The 22921-nt window shown below is 41.7% G+C and overlaps 1 protein-coding gene, 1 long non-coding RNA gene and 1 pseudogene across 2 annotated transcripts; 1 reads left to right on the top strand and 2 right to left on the bottom strand.

The window, feature by feature from the left end:
• Positions 1-4234: 4234 nt before the first annotated feature.
• LOC124488279 lies at positions 4235-9743 on the bottom strand. The gene is made up of 5 exons (XM_047050901.1): positions 9692-9743; positions 9486-9590; positions 9192-9377; positions 8926-9105; positions 4235-4623 (listed from the first exon to the last, which is right to left on the bottom strand). Exons 1-5 carry the CDS (start codon positions 9720-9722, stop codon positions 4250-4252), a joined length of 876 nt encoding a protein of 291 aa, XP_046906857.1. The 5' UTR covers positions 9723-9743; the 3' UTR covers positions 4235-4249.
• A 2438-nt stretch (positions 9744-12181) lies between these two features.
• LOC124488281 lies at positions 12182-13083 on the bottom strand. Its single transcript, XR_006958622.1, has 3 exons — positions 12903-13083; positions 12413-12807; positions 12182-12269 (listed from the first exon to the last, which is right to left on the bottom strand). It is a non-coding gene; the product is annotated as an uncharacterized LOC124488281 (long non-coding RNA).
• A 7860-nt stretch (positions 13084-20943) lies between these two features.
• Positions 20944-22709, top strand: LOC124488285 (annotated as a pseudogene).
• The last annotated feature ends 212 nt before the right edge of the window (positions 22710-22921 follow it).

Below are 22921 nucleotides of genomic sequence, written 5' to 3'. Positions count from 1 at the left end.
CCCCGCCCTGCTCCAGGAAAAGCTCTCCCAGCTGAATTTTTATTTCCCTTAGTATTAGCTAGACCCCCCTTAGTATTAGCTAGACTTTGCTCCTTTTGTATAGTTAGTCCACATATTTAAGTTTCAATATTCCTATATGTTTAATGTATGCACCTCCCTGCCAAAGTAAATTCCTTGTTTGTGCAAACATTCATGGTGAATAAAATCCTTCTGATTCTGATTCTGATATGTTATCAAAATTGTACTTACTCAGTCTTACTCTTATTTTTATACATATTTAATATTTAAATTGTTTTATTCTTAGATTTTAGTTCTAAGAAATAGTGAAACTTTTGCACTTTTACTTACTTTAAGATCCGTCTGTTTATTGTTTGCCCCTTCCTGCCACCGTAAATTCTGTGTTTGTTCACATACATAGTCAATAAACCATATTCTGATTTTGATGTGTATTTCTTTTCACAGTGTAAAGGAATGGGAGGATACCTGGAAGTCTGCTGTTAATATTTCTGTTCCTAGCTACCTGGTTATTGTTTTAAGAGTTCCCAATTCTATATTTGTTATTGATATACACTGTAACATGTTATGAGCTTATTGTGATACTGTTACGGCCACAATCTTTTTCTCAGTTCAAGTTTTGTTTGTAATCAACTTACATTTACATTTAGTAATTTAGTCACTTCCTGGGCTCTGGGCATTGATTTATGGCTGCCTCCATAAAACTTGACTTATAACATTGGTGAGTTGGTGACCTAGATAACGTTTTCGGGTTTTTGTTTTAGATTTACTGTTAGGTAAGGGAACGCGCTGGCTCCGCCTTCCCATTGCGGGGAGGGCCAGCGGCTACCAGGTTTTGGTTTTATTTTCACTAACTCAGTCTTGTTTCTCTGTTCAATAAACTTTGGTATTACTTTTATAAACATTGACTTGCAGGTTGGACTCACTTATGTTAGCCTACAAGCAACCGTCTAATCCTTTGCTTGGTGGAGGTAAGAGTAGACTACCTATGAAGAGAAGACTTAGATTAAAAGTTAGGCCATCACAAGCGGATGTAAATTTGTTATCTTATTAACACCACATTACATACAATGTTAAATGATGGATTCCTCGTGGCTGAATATGAATAATCTGTACTGGGAGTGCGGCGCGATGACGTTGCATTCAGAATAATACAGTTTTTAAAGTAATTGAATAGGTCATTAAATAATGTGGGCTACACTTAACTAAAATGATGACCATAGTGAATTTACGTGGACTTCAAATATGGCGCATATTAGCGTTAAAACATATTGGCGGGGTTTAAAAACACATTTTTTGAGAAGATTTTTGTCCTCAGTTACATTTAAATCACTTAATATGACAAATATACATTCATTGGTCTTTTATGAAAGACAAAATGTATCAGTACTCGAAAAGTCAACATTTAAATATCTTTATATGTAAACTTTACTTAACATAATTTTACATCATAATCTTCAAACGTGGTTCCAGTATGATGTGAAGAGCGTCAATATTGGTCGAAATACAAAATCCCAGGATGATCCTAGCTTCAGATGGGAAAGAAAATTGAATTGAATTTTAGGAAATTACCTTTTCTAGGTGGCGGTGTTGATCCCCTGTAGGGGCTAGGGTTATGAAACTAAAAGACACAGTTTATCTAACCCCAGTTATTCACTGTACCAAGCCAGGACTATGTGCCATGAAAGGAACCCGTAATTACCATACTACTACTAAATATAGGGTTTTAAGGTGACCCCTAGCAAGGGTTCAAATGTCAATATATCAGTTAAGGGTTTACAGGAATGTGTCAAATTTACATAAATGGACCCGCAAGCTAAGACCTCTCCAAACATGGGTTTGACGTTGTTGTACGACAAAGTCTTTTTAATATCCAAATCTGCCATTGCAGTGAGGTATCTTTACAAGTATAGATTCCAAGACCATTCATAATCTAAATAGACGACATCAGTGGTCAAAGTCAAATTATGTTTTGGTGGCACATAGTCCTGGTTTAGCACAAACAATATCAGGGTCCAGACCCACTTGTACATTTGTTTATCCCCAAACTTAAAAGATGATTAGTTGCTCTGCATAAGACATGGTCTGAACAGACAGCGCTAGGGTTAGGGGTTTGATGTCCTTGGTGGTACATGTTCGTGGCTTGCCCTGTCGAATATTTTGGACTAGTAAATACTTTTTTATATGGCTTTACCTCTAAGCCAGATAGAGGCTCAACAGCGCCACCTTGAAATGTTCATTTTCAAAATCTAAGATGTGTCTTGTACTCCAATGTATGCTGCTACCGGGCTGAAAATTATCATGTTGCTCCATTGATACATTCCATGCAGAGTGTGACAAAAACATTCAAAACTCGAATTTTATATAAAATAGAAGTATGAGAAAAAGACATGCCAAAGTTTACTTTTGTAGTGCTGATTATATATAATGCGTATTGATCTATAATGCATGTAGATTTTACATTTCTGATCAATCTAATATAAAATCTGAGATGATATTGGTGTGAAACACAAATTACTAAAAGAACTACAAACGTATTCCATTATACACTAAATCAAGATGTTGAACAACGCCATATTTGTAGTTCAACTAGGCCTACATGTTTCAAAGTTTACATGTTTAGGGTTTGAAAACAGAACATCTTAACAATTAACACCTTTTGTGTAGGCTAGGGCTACTTAAATCATGGTGTATGCTTAATTTAATTTTAAAGCTATATTTAGCCTGTTCGGTTTGTCATCATGTGTAATTTCGCATAATTAAACTTGCTATTAGAAACCATCCGATTACTTCGTTTTACGATTGTTTGGAATCTCGTTTGTTTTAAAGAACGACAGTTAGCTATCAGTAGCTTTCAGCTAACTCAGGGTTCCGTTGGGAGGATCCCTATTTGATACAACCTTCTGAAGGCCATCAAAGCAGCGAAAAGGGCTTACAGGACCAAGGTGGGGTCCAGCTACCATGGCTCTGACCCCAGGCGCATGTGGAGTGGACTTAAAGCCATTACAGACCACAAAGGGAGAGGCTACAATGACACCCAGTCCTCTGTCCTACTGCCAGACGAGCTGAACTCCTTTTACGCTCGCTTTGAGAGGGACAGTGATCCCCCTGCAGTGGAGCTACCTGAAGGCCAAGCCAGTGGTGTGCCTACACTAACTGTAGCCGAGGTGAGGCTATGCTTTAAGAAGATCATCCCTCGCAAGGCACCTGGCCCAGACGGCATATCAGGTAGGGCCCTTAGGGAATGCGCTGACCAGCTGGCAGGGGTCTTCAGTGACATCTTCAACCTCTCCCTTAACCTGTCTGTACTCCCCACCTGCTTCAAGAGGACCACCATCATCCCTGTGCCCAAGAACACCAAGGTCACATGTCTGAACGACTATCGCCCAATAGCACTGACCTCTGTCATCATGAAGTGCTTCGAGCGGCTAGTCAAATCATTCATCTGCTCCTCGCTGCCCCCCACACTGGACCCTATGCAGTTTGCATACCGGTCCAACAGGTCTACAGACGATGCCATCGCTCTGACTATATTCCCACCCATTTCTATCAACAGAAAATGCGTCTATAGGTACGTTCGACTCCATGCAGCGCCGGCGGCGTCGACAGCCGACTGCCTTGAATCTGAGAATACCATTGGCTGCGTCAAGTCAGCCGGGCTGCAGGCGACGCCGGCGCTGCATGAAGTCGAACGCACCTTGTATTACACACAGAACTTCAACCTCATCCAGACACGGATTTTCACTAATGGTCACTAATCAATATTAAATATTTAGATGATAGTTGTCTCGAGTTATACAGAGTTAAATCAGAATTTTTCAAAAACAATCTGGATAATTTAAATATATGATGAATAAATATATGATGAATAATAAATGAATAATTTATCCCCATCATTTCCCAATTGCCCAATCTGCCAGCCAACATAAATTGAGTCCAACCACGCAAGTCAATGTATGGAAAAAATAATACGAAAGTTTATTGAACAGAAAAACAGGACTGAGTTAGTGAAAGTAAAACCAAAACCTGGTAGCCGCTGGCCCTCCCCGCAATGGGAAGGCGGAGCCAACTCCCTTACCTAACAGTGAATCTAAAAGAAAAACCTGAAAACATTACCTAGGTCACCAACTCATCCATGTCATAAGTTAAGTTTTATGTTCTACCACTCATTTACAAATAATGCTGCAGTCATGCTCTGGAGGCAGCCTCTGTTGCAATTGACTCGCCTGGGCCATTATAGGTAGAGATCAAAGGGAGAGAACACACAGTATACATCACAGTATATCAAGTTAGGTTTCAGGCGATTACAGCTGTGACTGAGTGATTCAGATCCAAGTGACTTGAATTCAATTCTCTGCATCCGCCTCCTTATCACTATCATCATCATCCGAGCTGTTGCCACGTTGCCAGTCTTTTCTTTTTCCCTGTCCATTTCCCTGTCCCAGTCCATTTCCCTGTCGTCCTCTTCCACCAGCCTGTTACTTGGTTTGAGAGTGCATCTGTAGGTGCCTGCTATGGTCTGCTGTTGGAGTCTCAGGTCTTGCAGTCTTCTTTTTAGTGCACTGATGAGGCCCTTGGACCCCTCCTCGGTTAATCCATTTGGCAAGCCTGGAAATGTTGTTAATTTATGTTGAAATTAATTTACTGAAGACTACCCTTAAGGAAGGAAAATATATTTACCAATATATGATTTGAAATACATTTAAATATATTGTCATATATTATTTTCCATTACATTGACCAATATATTATATATGGAAATACATGGGATAATATATTGATGATAAATATATTACTAATATATTATAAACTACAATATATATTCATGTAATATATTGCAATATATTGCAGAATACAGCAATGATTGCCGTTTTCCATATATTGCAATATATAGAAAATGAACATATATATATGTGGTTATATATCCCAAAATATATGCAATGATGTATTCATAAATAACCACCATAATGTATGCCGCTTTATATGGGAAAATGTATGGCTAATATATGTAAAGACAAGTGTCACATGTATGCTTCATATATGGTAGAATGTATTTTAAATATATGTAAAATTATATGGAAAGATATATTGTACAATGCATGTGTACATATATGAGAACATGCCCATACAATGTACAGACATATATGGTGATATTTACATTTAGTCATTTAGAAGACGATCTTATCCAGAGTGACTTACAGTAAGTTACAGTAAGTACAGGGACATACCTCGAGGCAAGTAGGGTGAATTGCCTTGCCCAAGAACACAGCTTCATTTTGCGCTTCCGGGAATCGAACCGGCAACCTTCTGATTATTAGCCTGATTCCCTTACCGCTCAGCCATCTAGAAGGTGTTCTAATAAGGTTGTCAACGGCAGTATTTCAAAAGGAATCCCGATTGAAACAGCACCACCTGCTAACTGAACATGTGCCCCTAAAAACGTAAATACCGTAAGATTGACATTTATTTAGGGGGAAATGGCTAATTCAAAATAGGTTTGCTGGAAGCGATCACTGTAATTATATATTTCAAATATTTTTCCATATTATTTTACCTATATTTAAAATATATTACACAATATATTGAACACATATCTGTACATTTATTTCATGTATATCTTTCCATATAATTAGGATTCCCCCGTCAGGAGTTCCCCCTGAAGTAACCTGCAAAGTTTCACCTTAATATGTGAAAATATGAATGAATTAGAGTTGTTTGAGCTTGGACCAAATGTGACTATGATTGCCATAGGAGAAACGTCTTATTTTGTTATTCAGTAACTGAACATTGCAATGTCTAGATCTTGGAATGGCTCAATTGGATGAGAGGTTGTGCTGGTAAATGAAGGGTTCCAGGTTCAATTCCATACATTTTGGCTTTTTTTTTTGACAAAACAGTTTCTAGTTTTCTGGGTAATCCCGGTGTAACTATCTATGTCAATTTTACAATATTTTGCCATTTTGAAGGAGCAATTCGCCATTGCTGCTTGCAGCTATTTTTATTTACATATAATTCAAATATATTCTACCATATATTACAGTTTTTCTCAATTGGTTTGGCTCATTTCACGAAACAGAAATGACATTCTCAAAACAACACGTGCAAACCTCCAAACCGCTGGGCACTTGTTCACGACAGATTGGAATTGTTCATTCCTTTAATCAAATTGCAATTGTATTAGCACATCCTTGTAAATGAGAAGTGCAATTGCCTACAGTTTGCACACACTTCAAATGACTTTGCACATCTTTGAAATGGTTAGGTATAATTGCCTTCAATTAGGCCAACTATCAATTGAAAATATCTTGCTGGTCTAAACTGACTGTTATTTCTCAGTCAAGTGGTTGTTCTCTGCAAAACATTGGCATAATTTCTTGTGTACATCATCACCTGCACAATAGTTCACTCCACTGTCAAAATCTTTCAAGCACATAATACCATGAAAAACATAATGGTATATACTGTAATATGGATCTCTTGGATCATCTGCTTACAGTCATTGTCAGGTGCAACTAGAACTTTACTAAACAAGGGGACACATCCGATCACCAATCACACAGTAAGTTTAGTTAGCTGACAGGAGCTATCCAGGAGTATAAATCCTTCCATCAAATATTTAGAGCTTGTCCCAGGCCAGCTCGGGGGAAACATCACTGTTTGTGCTGCCATTTCAGAGAATGGTGTAGTCACCCACATTCCCAGTCTTGGCCCATACAATACCCAGACACTCCTGGTGTCCTTGGACTGCCTGCACTCCGATCTTATCCCTCTACATGAGACCACTTTCTTACATTTGTCATTGTGTGGGACAATGTAAGCTTCCACCGTCACCCACTCATCAGGATTGACTGCCCATCAAAGAATGCTGATGGTGCTCATATCACCTAACTCCCCATTCCTTAAACCTATCCAGGAGGTTTTTTCTGCATGGAGGTGGAGGGTTTATGAGCATCGGGCTCAAAACCAGAGCTCCCTGCTCCAGACAATGGATGCTGCTTGTGATGATGTCACAGCAGATCAGTGTAGGGGATTGTTGCGGCATGAACAACAATTCTTCCCCTGTTGCATCGTAAGGGAGAACATCAGATGTGATGTCAATGAAATCTGTGGCCAGACAGACAGTGAGGACGACAACTAGCGAAACTCCAGCTTTGCTTTACTTTCTTACTGTATGTGTTTCCTTCTTGCCATGAAATGCACCCTCTGCAACTCTGACTAGGAGGGGGTCACTTGCCTGAAACTTACTGTGGTTACTCATACTACTAGTGTAGGTTATACATAATGTTAGTTTTGATGTGTTTATTGTATGAAAGTATATTGTGCTGTACACATTTCCTGTAACAGTAACCATGATGTATGGCAATTACAGTAACAATTTCCATGGCAGTGTAAGTGCAATATGTGATGTGAAACCTTGTAGGCTACTCTTGAATTACTGTAATCTTTTTTCTGTTTGATGCACATTTACATTTTACATGTATTCATTTAGCAGATGCTTTTATCCAAAGCGACTTCCAAGAGACAGCTTTACAAAAGTGCATAGGTCAATGATCCTAAACAACGAGATAGCCCCAAAAACATTGTGGTTAGCCAAAACATGAAGGATACATTACAGTATTGTTGCTTGCTTTTCTACAGGTACACTCTTGCACTTTTGAGGTTCATGTTGTTTAGTTGAAACTTGTTTGGCTACATGCTCTTATGGTTCTTCTCTTTGGCACTTACTGTATTTGGGTTTTTCATAATGTACGCTTCATGTTTTGGCTACCCGAAATGTTTGGGGCTATCGCGTTGTTACTGTATGATCAGTGACCTATGCACTCTTGTAAAGCTCTCTTGGAAGTCGCTTTGGATGTAAGCATCTGCTAAATGAATAAATGTAAATGTAGATTGAGACACATTGTATTCTGGAAAGAAAACGTCTACTACAGTAACTGTAGCACAGTGCACATGAGGGATATTTCTAAGGTCCACTGCCATACTGACAAAACATCTAAACATTTTGACCTGCAGTGTTTACACAATGCCAAAGGGACTTTTCATTTTGGGGGCACTGACTATTTGTATGAGAGAAGGATTTAGTTTTGACTGATAAGTTGTCTGTTTAAGGAAAGAGATGACCCTTTGCAGTTGTTCCATGGTGTTTTGCTGAACCATCTGAGTTATTTTGGCAAATGTATTTAAAGGTTTGAGAATGTTCTATTTTTTCTCGAGAGATGAGCCAAAGAAATCGATAAAGAACTTTTCATTTTGAGGGCACTGACTATTTATATGAGAAAATGATTTGGTTTTGAAGCATGAGTTAACTGTTTTGGGTGAGATATGACCTTTTGAAGGTGATCTATGTAGTTGTGCTGAACCATATAGGCTATTTTGCTAAATGCATATGGAGCTTTGAGAACGTCATTCCTGTTTCAAGAATTGAGCCAAAGCAATCGAGAAAAACTGTAAACATACATGTGACTCTATATCTTTAAATATATTACCAATACATTTTCCCATATAAATCGGAATACATTATGGTGGTATTTATAGATATAAAATTGCATATATTTTGGGATGTATAAACACATATTATATATTCATGTTGAATATGTTGCAATATATGGAAAACGGCAATCATTGCTGTATTCTGCAATATATTGCAATGTATTACATGAATATATATATTATAGTTTATAATATATTAGTAATATAATTATCATCAATATATTATCCCATGTATTTCCGTACAATATAAATATTAAATCCCATATATGGACATATATTGCCTAATATATCACATTATATTTTCCAATATACAGCAATATATTTTCCTTCCGTAAGGGTATACTAGCACGATTGGTTTCCACTTAAATAGTGTGACCTATAAATTTGAAAGTGCATGTAGCCAGATCATTTGATTTACACTTCCTGTCTGTGTGCTCACTAAAACAGTGCCCATCAGTGTCTGGACCTTTGCCACTGAGTCCTTGAGGTACTGGCAGTGCTGCAGCATCTCCTTCACAAGGATCTGCTTTTCCTCTTTTAGCCGTGAGGCAAGGATTACGTGGTCAAAGAGCTTCTTCTTTGTGAGGATGTCCACACTGTCTGTCAAGGAATAAAAACATTTGACATTAATAAACTAATTTGATGACATTTTAGATGCATACTTAAGTTAAATCTTGATGCAACACCTGTGTTCTGTTCCTGCCAAGGCCAGATCATGCTCTCTGCAGCTCTGTTAGAGAGTTTCTGCACAACTAACTCTGTGTCCACAAGGTCACCATCAGGCTGTTGGTTGTATCTCTGGATGTCTTCCAGAAACCGTTTCTTTTCCTGGGCTATCTTTTGAGTTATTTTCTGTCGCCTTTTGTTGCGATCTGCAAATACAGTAAAAACAATAGTACGTAAAAAGAGCTGCCATGGTAATGAAGATATCAGTATAGCCTAAGATTTATCTGCATTAGTTATGTTTACACTATACATACCATTCTGTCTGTAAAGGTAGTGCTTTTTCTGACAAATGCTCACAAAGAGTGCTTCGATTGTGATCTGCAAACTTTGAGCATCAACAGGACCAGGTGCTGCGCTTCCTTGATTAAAGATCAAATAAATACACTTTTAACATTTAAGCTACAGATATGCATTACAACCAAGTGACTGAGAGTGTTTATGAATTAAGTATTTTTCTTACTGCTACTGGCAACAACCCATTGTTTCAGCATGTCATCACAGCAATGCAACTGCTCCTACATTGTCTTCAGGCTCTCAGCTACATCCACAGTCTTCTCTACTGTCTGAAAACAGCAATACAGAAGGCAGTCTTTTAAACTACCAGAGGTCCTGTACTGCTACAATGTCTACTAGGGGGTACTATAACAACGTGATGCATTTTGGGTATAATAAGTAAAAGTTAAGTTTACATGTAACTGCTTTAAAAAGTTAATCATCTTCAGTATGTGAACATACCTTCTTGAATCTAGAAGACAAGGCTATATGGAGGCCATTCTCTTTCAGTTCATTCCACCCCATAGCATGGACAGTCATTACTGTGAAGAACAAAACAAAATCACAATACAATTTTGTAAAACATGTACATTTGCAGGCTGGCAGGGGGAAATAAGATTACAAACCTGACTTGGCCATATACTTGGTGGTAAGGGCACAGCTGGAGAGAACTATTCACTTGCTCTACTTCTTCACCGAGAGTGGTGCCGGCGCCCTCCTGGTTCCTTGCAGTCCACAGAATCTACAGGAAGAAGATAATGTGTAAAGTGGTGTGGACACACGTTATTGGAGCATATCCTGAGATTACCAACTTTAGAGGGCAGCACTTAGGGGCGACAGAAAAACTTTAAACACACTCCTAGGTTGTTGTATGGGTCAGTCCAGACCACTGTGGTATGGCTATTGTCATTTATTATGGCATTTTACACTGTTTGCCACATCATACTCTAAAATGTACGGTCAAGTAGCTAAAAGCATCACCTCGCATTTTGTATTGTGGGCTTTGGCATGCATCACAGACAAGCAATGTCTCATTTCCTGTAGGGGTTGAAGATGCGTCAGGGCCTCTGACACTTTTGTCAAGTATGGCACATATCGGCAGGTCACATCCATGGCCAAAAATGTAGCACTCTGGAACTCTTTTTGGAGAAACATTGGATATGCAAAGATTTCTCCTCTATACATATTCAGACCTTTAAAAAAAGCACAATGCACATGAAAGAGGCTTTAGATCATGATATAAATATATACTATTTTATTTTTTTACTACTACTTAATCAGACCCATACCAACCTTTGAGAAGAAATCCATGTCTACACACAACAATTTCCACACCTTCTTCATCCAACTTGTTGGCCCGCTTTGAAGTCTCTCTTGCTGCATTCCATTAGGTGTCACCACACATCACTTTTCCTGTGGTCTACCAAAGTAAATCATTTGAACATGACAATAGCTAATTCAAGTACACTAGATTGCAGGACTGTTCACGCAAACACACAAACTTTAACTGTCAAGATTTTGTCATTGCCTGACCTATCTTACATTTCAAGGATAAAGCAATATGCATTATGAATGTACTGTGCCCCCTGGATAAGAATCTAGTGATGTATCCCCACCTGATCATAGACTCCCTTCTCCAAAGGCAATCGTGTTTTCTACTTTAACTTTAATTAAAACAAAATAATCCCAATACATCAGAATAATGTAAAACGTACACTCTTGACAGTTCCCCGGACCTCCTCAACAAAACTGGACACCTCAGAGTCTCTGGCTAAAAACACTCCATCAAAGAACCCTGGCTCTTCACTCTTTTAAGACAATGTATTATGGACTACCTTTGTAATAGGACCTTTTATTTATGTAGCACTTATCAAAAAAAACATTGACATTAACAGTGTCATTAACAGCTGGACATACTGTATATTAACTACATTGGCTGTTCATAATGTGTGCACAGAACTCACTGGTTTGTTTTCTGGAACCTGTACAACTTTCTGTTGCCATCCACGGAAACAGCCACCATTTCAGGGCTACAGGCTGGACAGACCAATAGCTCCTTTCCAAGAAGTTGGTTCTCTTCATTGTTGCATTACACAAATTGCAGAAAACTTCTCTGAAATGCATCTGCATTCACTTTGCCAGTGTAAAGGAAAATATATAACAGCTTTCAAAAATAATAAACTACATCTTTGCCCTTGTATGTTTTGTGTTTTGTATGCAACTTTTCAAATCCATAAGGATGCAAATGACTATTTTGTGTGGTGAGGTCTTCAGTCTATAATCTGGAATATGTACTACCTACTACAGCCACTTGTGGACCTTGAACTGCTTTTTACTTACTCTTCCATATTGCTTTGTTCTCTGTTCCAACATTGCTGTAAAGGCTTGTCTGGACATTCCTGGAGCTGCTGTCTTCATAGCCTCAAAGGAATGGAAGAGATCTTGATGGAACAGTGTCTGTGCCTGCATGGTAGCAGGCCAGTAACCACTCTTTACAAAGTCACTGACTTCTGGAGCCCATTTCTGGTTGCAATGTTTGCATGTTAGGACCGGAAAGTGAAGATCATAACGGCCTGAGAGCACATGAAAGGCAAATCAATAACATGAAACCAAAGTGACGTGTTAGTTATATTAAAAAGTTCAACAGTTTAACAAGATTCTACCATTTATACAAACCAGTATGATGGATCTACCAACAGAGACTGCTGCATCAGCGGTGTCACAGGAGCATATCCTTTGAGGTAGAGCTGTTGGCAGAAAACAATCTGCAAGGCAAAGAACCATAAGGTATACAATTAAGAATGTTTGGGTTGTGAGTAATGACTTAAATAACACATTTCAATTTCAGATAAGAATGATCTGTTAAGAAAATCAATTCAATTTACTCAATTGTAAAAGAAACGTCAACCTTGTTCACAAATGATGTATTTTCCAGTGTGACAGAGTGTCACAGACTGTTGGTGGGATGTATTTGAAAAAATCCATCCATGATGGTTTGCCTGTTGTGTAGAGTGTGGTGTTTATGTACCAAGCCATCAAACTCAGCGCAAAACCACACTGAGGGCATAGATTCCCCAAAACGGATGACAGCTTCTTTCACGTGACAGCGATTGCATGTCATCTGTACAACGTTCTCAGCAGAAAGTAAATTGTCAAGGTTCTGTGGCCTCGCCTGTTGCCAACATTGTTGGACCTCTTTCTGCCTTTGACTTCAACTGGACAATGGTGGCTGCTGAACAAAATCTTGCAATTCCATGTTCTCTGAGTCCTGTAGAAGGTCCTCAACCTGCCGCATATTCAAATCTTCAAAAGGGAGGAGAAAAAAGAATAATATCATAACTTCAACATCACCACAACACACTGTTGAAATACAGCATTTGGAACACAACATTATTCACCATGGTCTAGGTGTTGGCCATGGTCTAATGGCGGTGAAGAAGAAACATGTCTTCCTTCGTCTGGTCTTTGTGATGTTGACTGCTTTCTAAGGGCTCGTGGGCGCTGGTGAACAATGTCCCCATTGTGGTCCCTCTTCTTCCAATGAACAGGCTTTGGTGATGCAGTCTTAGTTTTCTGTCTGTTCTTTTCTGTCTAGAATTACAACTTGGTTTAAAAAAGGTTTACCAATATAGGAAATGCCCTCGGACTACTGACAGAAAAAACAGTTCAAGTAGTGTAACCCTTCTGATTCATGTCTTTAAAATACGCCTCCATGTATCTTATATGGACTGGTAAGAAGGAATACTGTTAACTATAGACAAAACAGAAGCTGCTTTACCTCTTCTGTCTTGAGATGTTCAAGAAATGTATCTACACTCCTGAGCTCATCCTCCAATTCCATCAACTGCAAATCACTCATCATTGAGTTGAAAGAGTAGACAGGCAAATGGGCAGATGGCGAGTAGGATATTTCTTTGGGACACAAGAAAGTGCAATATTAGAACACTTTGAATACAAACAGTAGATAATAGACTCGGAAGTACAAGGAGGCCAGGAACGTAGGAACCAGGTTGTAAAAACAACGATCTGGCGGTGAGTGGAGGGCAAACCAGGGTATGTCACCGCAAGTTATTGGGAAACTGGACCGCAGCTGAGGATCTTGTGCAGGTAGGGAGACCAATTAAAAGCAAAACTATATAAAAGTAAATATGTATATAATGGGAAAAAAATATTATACATTTGTCCAAAACTGATAAATTAATAATAATATTAAATTCGAATAAAATAATTGAAAATTGACAGGTTCACCGGAAGTCGTGTGACTGATTTCTGGCGTGTCGGAACTGACGTGAGGACACCTGTCAGAGATTGATCGAGAGAACCAAGAGAAGCATGCAAGACGGTGATCTCTGAAACATTTGGAAAACTTAACAAAAATACCTATTAAATTGTTTAAGAACATAAAAAAACGTTTCAGTTTTAAAGGAATATTAATCGTAGAGTAACAATCCATGTTGGTTACTTATATTGATGGATGGAAGCGGATTACAGAAATTGTTGCCATGTGGACTTTTAGTGTTTTAGCCTAAATTATCCAACTTGGTGAGTCAACATACATATGTATTTTTCAAATGAATGTACTTTGTTTTGGTTGAAAATATTGTAATTAGTGTTAGAAATAACATTTCAATTGTTTAGTGTTTAATGTAAAGCTGTGAACATGTGGAGTTTAGCTACACAGCTAATTCAATGTGTTCTAAGCTAGCGGCTGAATGTCTGAAACCAGAAACTTATTATTTCGATTGGAAAGTTTAATACATTTGTATGGTCCTGTTGTTTAAATAAATAACATGCCAGGTTTTTGATCTGGGATCGAAAGAAAAGAAAAGCCTTCTGGAAACGTCGATTGAAGACCTTGCTGAAAACCAACGGTTTCTATGAACCCGAGATGGCGAGCCACCCACGCGAGTAAAATCTTCTGGAGCGAGAGTGCAAACTCTTTTGACGACGATAAGTGAACTTTATGCCAGAACAAATCATACAGAAAAGAAGTCATTTATCATTTATTTTGTTTACAATTCTAATCTTTTGTAATTGAATGGATATTGATTGTTTTGAGGACCAGTTAGTTGATGTAATTCTTCTTATTTTTCTTTTTGAATATTGTATATATTCTATTGTGTGCCTTTAAGGGAAACAAAATACAGTAGTGTGGTTTAAACATATTCAAGGGTTTACTGAATAACAAGCTAAACCAAACAATCTTAACTGAAGTAAGATTTAAAAAATAAATCGGAAATCTACATTTAAAATTAATTAACTTAATTAATAACTGATAAGTAAACTAAAAGTTAAAGATTGTATAATACATTACAATACAATTCTAGAACTATAATCATTAGCTGTATCCCGAGCATGGTGGCACTATCTATAATTCCAGTTATTAACATTTGTGGCAACTTAATCATCTAATGCATCACAGGCACTGTGCACTATATAGCAACGGGAACAATGCTCATATGACTTTATAAAGGATGCATGTATTAAAATTATGTATTGTGCTTATTAAATGTATGTTTAATAAACCTAGAAGTGTGCTCAGGCTTAAAACATTGTGTCTCACACAGGGTGTGGGAAACAGGCTGTATTTTGTGTTGTTATCTCTCCATTTCAGAAGCAACCTTGAAACCGGGCTGAGAGAGCACCCGAGCAGGTGGGATGCGTAGGGAAGAACAAACTCCCTGATACACGAGAGGACAAGCACAACCCTTTTTGATATTACTGTTTCAATTGCACTGTATAATATATGCTGGGGCAGGGACAGATAGCCAGTTTGACTTCGTGAACCAACCCAAACTCTGTTGCGGGTAGGGAAGCGTAGACAGCCCCAGAGCTCTGTACTTGTTGATTTCCAACTGCTGCATTAAAGCTGATATTATCGGACCTCTGCGACTCCAGACCACTCTTTCTAGAACACAGACTTGTGTCATTGAATACCATCATTACATATTGGATTAGACACAAAGATTTTGAATCCTTCAACTAGTGACCCCAACCCTGAAAAGAGGGAGTCCGGAGGGTTCCGGCCCGACCGACAGATCGGGAGAGACCCATACACCGGTACGAGGAGGTAGACGTAATCGTCAGAGGCGCCTCAACATAAAAAAGGTAAGCAGACACCTGTTTATTCAAAGTACTGCTATTCGGAACTGAGAACCAAATTTAGACGATTACTATGTCTCATCGTACCTAGTCAAACCATCAGTAGTGGGAAATCAACCGTTTTATAAGTCAATATAGTTAGTGCTTGAGGTTAAGTGTCCTCAATATAGTTAGTGCTTGAGGTTAAATGTCCTCAAAATAGTTAGTGCTTGAGGTTAAGTGTCCTCAAAATAGTTAGTGCTTGAGGTTAAGTGTCCTCAATATAGTTAGTGCTTGAGGTTAAGTGTCCTCAAAATAGTTAGTGCTTGAGGTTAAGTGTCCTCAAAATAGTTAGTGCTTGAGGTTAAGTGTCCTCAAAATAGTTAGTGCTTGAGGTTAAGTGTCCTCAATATAGTTAGTGCTTGAGGTTAAGTGTCCTCAAAATAGTTAGTGCTTGAGGTTAAGTGTCCTCAAAATAGTTAGAGTCCCTAAACAAATAATATTTGTGTGGAGTCAGATTGTGTTGGATAACAATAGAGAGGAGTGTGGTGTGTTCTTTCGTTTATTTTCTTTATCCTCACCAGTACAAGTGAATTATAGTCCCTGAACGAGTTATATTTGTGTGGAGTCAAGTTGAGCTGAACGATATTTTAAACAGATCTGCCGTTCTTAAAATATCCACTAGATGTCCTCCTAGGACCACAGTTGCTTTCAGTGCAAAGTCTACCAAGTATTTCAATTGTAAATCATTTATTTAGGTCAATCTCGTTTGTTTTAGGTATCTTTGAACAAAGGTATACAGCAATCCAAGGAAATGTCAAATACACCTCAAACCCTTTGTTTCCAATATGACATCGCGGTCTCTCAAATAATAAGTGGCACAGAGAAAGAAAAACGTAAAAAAGTACGTGCTGAGTATGACGAGTTCTGGAAACAGCATTTGAAACAAAATAACTGTGATGAAGGGGACCGTATGTGTTTAAAACAGATAATGATTGAAAGTGAGTCAGCGGCCATAAAAGCAAAGAAAGCACTCGGAGAGTGCCCGTCTAGTATTTTTTAAAAAAAGGAAAATGGAAAAAAGAATGTGATGAATGGGAGAATAGCAGGCGACTGTGTCACAATTTGGGTGTAGCCATATCTTCCGTAAATTATAATTAAAAGGAAAAACAATGTCACGAAACCGCGAAGGAAGACGAGGTTAAAAGAGTTCCCATAGAATTGCCACCGGCTCCGTACGCCCCTAAACTGTACCCTTCACTTCCTAAAAAAGCCACCGCCCCACCTCCGTACTCGAATCAAATGCCTGTGTATAGAGTCAACAACGGTCAGTTAGATATGGAAGAAGTGGCTGATGCTGGAACCGAAAGCTGGGGGGCACAAAGTGTACGTTCCAACTCACCACTCCCTAGCCGTAGGACAGTGTCTCCAGACCGTGCTGGCCCCTCGCATCACAGCCCCGAGGAGGATGACTTCTCTAAACGCGCTCGCAGAAACCACAATCTCGACGGCTCGTTTTCAAATTTAGCTGAATTAGATGAAACCAGTGCCCGTAAACGTAATGAGGAAATACAAATTAGGGAGCAACTAATTGCCATGGAAACTTATTCAGAGAGAAAGGCGCGAGACAGGTTTTTCGAGAGTTCGGGGATGGGAGGAGAGAACCAGGCAAGAGAGGGGGATGTGAACACGAAACCGATTTACTTACGGCGCTACAATGACAGGCTCGGTCATCTTAGCTGACCTAAAACCCATACCCGCCGAGCACACCCCCGGCGACATGACGAGGCAGACGAGGTCGGGGGCGCAATATTCTGGGAGGCAATTTCCCCTAATGGCAACACCAGGTGGAGGCATGCGTTACAAACCATGGGCGTTTCAGGACACATCAAACATAGCTGAGGCAATGCCTCCAACAGAGGAAGGGGGGCGGAAGTGGATGCGCAAACTAGCCCAATTGACTCGGGATGACGCTCGCGGTGGGAGATCGGAGACAGCTCATGGGCAGACAGACTACAGGGTGGGATTTGGAACAGATCGAACGTGCCGCAGATATAACTAACACCCCAGACCAAACCACATTCAGTCAGATGTCAGCCTGTGTGGGGGATGCTATGGATCTAAAATGGCCCCAACCAGTCACCGCACTGCACACCATCTCATTCATATTCAACCCAGATATCAGTCCATTTAAATTCCTGTCCGACTGCAAGGAAGAGTGGACCCAATCCACTGGCGTACATCCAGATAGGGACCCAACGCACACACAGGTCTATCGAGCGGCGGTTCTGACAGGTTGCCCAGACAAGGTTAAAGCGCGTATGATTGAAAACCCAGACATGGCAGGAGCTCGTCCAGCCGCGTGGGAAAACCACCTGGTACATCACCTAAAACTATCTAAAGATATGGTGGACAAAAATGAGGTGGCGAGTAAGGACATAGAGGTCCAGCTCCTTAAATTCCAACTAGAGGAGGCACGTAAAACGGCGGGCCAGGCATCAAAAAACAAACGCTCCGACGGTAAACAGATGGTGCAACAGCATCCGGCGGTAGCAACGGGCTCTCCCATGCTCCCGGCAGATAATGTATATCTTTTGGGGCATCCACAGACATATACATCAGCGGTAGGTGCTATGTCTCAGCCCCACCCGATTTACCAGCAGGGGCCCACGGGGCCCCCTGCAGGATGGTGGCAGTACAGGGGTCGGGGGGGAACAGGGGGAAGGGGTGGACAGGCGAGGTTCATGGGATGCTTTCTCTGCGGACAGCTGGACCACTGGAAGCAGATGTGTCCGAACGGTGGTTAGGGACAGTTTCAGATGGGGGGTCAGGCTCCTGCCGGATACGGGCGAGGGCAGCCAGGTTTTCATCAAGCACCTTTTGCTGGAGCCGCTCCTCAGAGAGGGTCCAGGGGAGGAAGAGGGGGTCCACCACGGGGTCAGTACCCGGTCATGTTTCCAGATGACCACTGGATTCCGGGTGAGAGCCATCTTGATGCATGAGGGGGCCCGAAGAGCCCTAACGAGCAGGGGTTGGCAGATCCCCTGCTCTCCATGACTGTGGGTGGAGACTCTGTCATTTTTAGTGGACACTGGTGCACGATATTCCACATTGTCCAAGCCAGTGCCCAGGAACTTGGTCTCAACCGCGACAGTGGAACTTTTTTGGGGTTTTTCTGGGACTCCTCAACGCCTGCCTCTCACTAAGCCACTACCAGTCAAGGTGGCTAATCAATCATTGTTGCACTCTTTTGTCCAGTCACTGGCTTGTCCAGTCAATCTCCTGGGTCGAGATATCCTGACTTTGGCGGGGGCTTCGATACTCTGTTCCCCGGATGGGGTCAGAGTGACATTTCCGAATGGACACACAGTCAATTGCTCCGTTGATGGGTTGATGTCGGCCTCTCAGATGTTACTTACCTCCCACTGCCTCCCGCCGACATCTATTGGGGTGCTCTGTCCGCAGAGACGGTTGAACATGGTGGCCTGCTGTCCACTTACTGGGAGTGGTGCCCTTGGATTGATTTGATTGATGCTTATCATACACTAAATGACCCCTGGCACGTCACTCTGTTCTATGATAGGGTCGGGGATGAGACATACAAACAAGCATTTTTCGAATCCATATTAGACACCACCGCAGCAGTCACATTCCACATATCTATGTAGGCAACAAGGGAGTGGCAGCGGACGTCACTCTACCACCGGACATGGCCGCATGGTACAAAATGTCAGACGAATCAGTTCCACATCTCTCATTAGCATTGCAAGCTAACCATCAGGCTAAAGAATTAGGACCAATGGTTAAATACGGCGCGTCACTTCCGGACTGGCAGGATACACAAATTCCGGAAGTACAGTGGTCTAAAACCGCTAGTATGTACAGAATCGCCATTGCGGCCTCAGATGATATTATCATGCAACACCGCCAGCTGCTCACACGGTAGGGAAAAAACGGATCACGAAGACACCGCCGCCATGTTAGCTACCTTGCCAACGGCCCTGTGGTCCACGGGGGCAACAGATGTTGGTGACTGTCACTCTGTAACACCTATTACATTTACGTTTGACTGCCCATTTCCATACTATATTGACCATAGCCAATACCGACACAAACCAGAGGCCGAGGCCGGCGTGGCTGACACAATAGCTGGTCTGTTGAGAGTAGGGGTTTTGGTTCCATCAACCTCTCGGTGGAATACACCCATTCTCCCCGTCCCCAAACCAGGCACAGATAAATACAGGATGGCTCATGACCTACGACGCATCAATCGAATTGTTACCACGCCAACAGTCTCTGTTCCAAACCCCTACACCTGTATGGCTGCGGTAGGCCCTCAACATCAGTGGTTTTCATGTATTGATTTGGCCAATGCGTTCTTCTGTCTCCCCCTGGCAGAGCATCTTCGCCACATTTTCGCATTTACATTTCAAGGCCGTAAATACGAGTACACTGTTCTCCCTCAGGGTTTCGTTTTATCGCCAGGCGTGTTCAATCAGGAGCAAACTTTTGCAGGATGTGCCACTACCGGACGGGGTGGTTTTACTTCAGTATGTGGACGATTTATTATTGGCGGCCACCACGCCCCGCAGCTGTCTGGATGCCACTCAGACTGTTCTGCGTCGTTTGTTCAATTGCGGGTTCAAAGTCTCGAAGTCCAAACTCCAGTGCTGCCGTCGCTCCGTCACTTTCTTGGGACGTGTTATATCGGGGGAAGGATCAGGAGTGTCCGCTGCGCATCGTTCGGCGATTCTTCAGCATGACAAGCCTCGCACGGTCAAGGACATGCTGTCGTTTTTGGGGTTGACAGGTTTTAGTCGACAGTATGTCCCCGGGTACGTTGACAGCACAGCCCCCTTACGCACCATCATTAACGCCCAAGGCATGCGCAACCTAAACAACGTCCTGGCATGGGACATTCCGGCCGAGGAAGCTTTTATCAAATTGAAACAGGATCTCGCCCGCGCAGCTGAACTGGCGCTCCCGGACTACACGTTGCCTTTTTATTTGGATGTTTCTGAAACCACCCTATCGGCAAATGGGGTGTTGTTTCAGAAAAAAGAGGGTGGCAGGAGAGTACTGCTATACCTCAGCGTAATGTTCGACAACACAGAGAAACGACAGCCATTATGCACAAAACATGCGGCAGGGGTAGCAAAACTACTTCAAAAATCGGCTCACATAGTTATGGGCCACCCAATCACGGTACTGACGTCACACGGAGTTATGGCCTACATCAATTCAAACATGTTCACATTAACAACAAACAGGCGCATCAGGATAGACAATGTATTAGGGGCACCAAATGTAACATACACACATGAAGGGATCAATATGGCAGAGGGAATGACAGGGGGAGAAGGTGACAGTCATGTATGTGAACACGGTGCAAAAAGAGGTCAAGGTCCGACTGGATCTAGGTGCAACACCATTGGCAGAGGCAGAAGAGGTACTGTTCACAGATGGGTGTTGTTACAGACATCCGGAGGAAGGGTTAAAAGCTGCATGGGCAGTAGTGAGACAGACAAGAGAAGGTTTTGAAGAAGTCGAATCAGGACGAGTGGTAGGAAAGGAGTCAGCACAGCTGGCTGAACTAACAGCCATGATTAAAGCTCTCGAAGGAGCTGAGGGCAAAACTGTAAATATTTTCTCTGACTCAGCATATGTAGTGGGCGCACTCCATGTGGAACTGAGTCAGTGGCTGCGGGCAGGGTTCTTGACAACCACGGGTATACCAATTAAACATGAAAAACAAATGAGACAATTGGCTAAAGCTGTCCTAAAACCAGTTCAAGTCGCAGTAATGAAATGTAAAGGACACGACGGGTCTCAAACAAAGGTGGCCCTGGGGAATGAAGCAGCAGACGCAGCGGCCAAGAGAGCTGCTGGTTATCTCCCAATGTATATAATGGTTTCACAGGAGATGAAACCGGATTTGATGACACAGGTAATCGAGGCTCAAGAGGCAGCCTCTCCACAGGAAAAAGAGGTGTGGAGACAAAGAGGAGCACAAAAAGCCCCCTGTCCGGTGACGGGCGGTGAAAGGTCAGACCCTTCTATGGAGGGGCCCGGACGGGCGCCCAGCTCTGCCGGCAGGTATGTGACAGGGTGTATTTAAACAGAGTCATGGGTTAGAACACGCAGGATATAAAGAGATGATGGTGCGTCTTACACATTGGTGGCACCCTCATCTACCAGCCATGGTGGCTAACTATGTGGCTGAATGTCGAGTGTGTCAGGAGTATAATGTCAGACCAACTCTGAAACCACATCAAGGAATGTTTCCACTACCAAAAACCCCAGGTCAGGAAATAGTTATTGATTACACCGACATGATAAACACTGTACGTGGTCATCGCTACCTTCTCGTAGCAGTGGATGGGTACACAGGATGGCCTGAGGCTGTCCCCACAAAACATGAGGACGCAAAATCCGTTTGTAAATTTTTGACAAACACTTATATTCCGGTCCATGGGTTCCCTAAACGAATCAGATCAGACAATGGGTCACACTTCAAAAACAAACATCTTCAATTGGTAGAACGAAGTCTGGGGTTGGTGCACGCGTTTGGGACAGTGTATCACCCGCAGTCACAGGGAAAGGTTGAACGCATGAATCGAAATCTGAAATGCAAGTTGGCCAAAATCTGTGCAACAACTAACATGAATTGGGTAGATGCTCTCCCTATTGCCCTAACAGCCATCAGGAGTTCAGTGAACACCTCTACAGGATTCACCCCATATGAACTTCTGACGGGGCGACAGTTTCCGGGACCGGGAGCTGGGCTGGACCTACTGGAGGTGAAGGGTGAGTTGGCGCATCAACCATACTATGATCAGCTGTCTGCTCTGGTATCATCCTTCTCTAAACAGGTACAGGAGAAACGGGGGACAGCACAGGATCCAGTCAAAGCCTTCACCGCTGACTGGGTGTGGGTGAAAGCCATTAAGAGGAAGTGGACAGAACCTCAGTGGACAGGACCATTCAAGGTCATCGAGAGAACCTCGCATGCCCTAAGGGTGCTGGGGAAAGGGAGTACATGGTACCACTGGAGCATGTGTTCTGCTGCTCCAGAACCCAGTCGTACGTTGCAGGAGTTGTTGAAGGGCCAGGAGGGCCAGTGAACCTTTTGCTATTGCTACGATTTTGACAGTCCGGAAAAGAGGGTTACGACTCGGTTAAGAGTGTTACTGCTTGACCATACTAGAATTGTACTGGACTAAGAAGGTTTTCGCTATTTTACTTAAGAGTGTGTTATATCTATATCAACATGAAGTGTGTTACAGGTTTAGCCTTGCTGGGACTGCTCTGCTTAGTCATAGGCTTTCAAGTATAT

The sequence above is a fragment of the Hypomesus transpacificus genome, unplaced genomic scaffold, assembly GCF_021917145.1.
Source record: "Hypomesus transpacificus isolate Combined female unplaced genomic scaffold, fHypTra1 scaffold_131, whole genome shotgun sequence".
NCBI lineage: Eukaryota > Metazoa > Chordata > Actinopteri > Osmeriformes > Osmeridae > Hypomesus > Hypomesus transpacificus.
The sequence above is the reverse complement of the archived record's forward strand: the minus strand, read 5'-3'. Positions and strand labels throughout refer to the sequence as shown.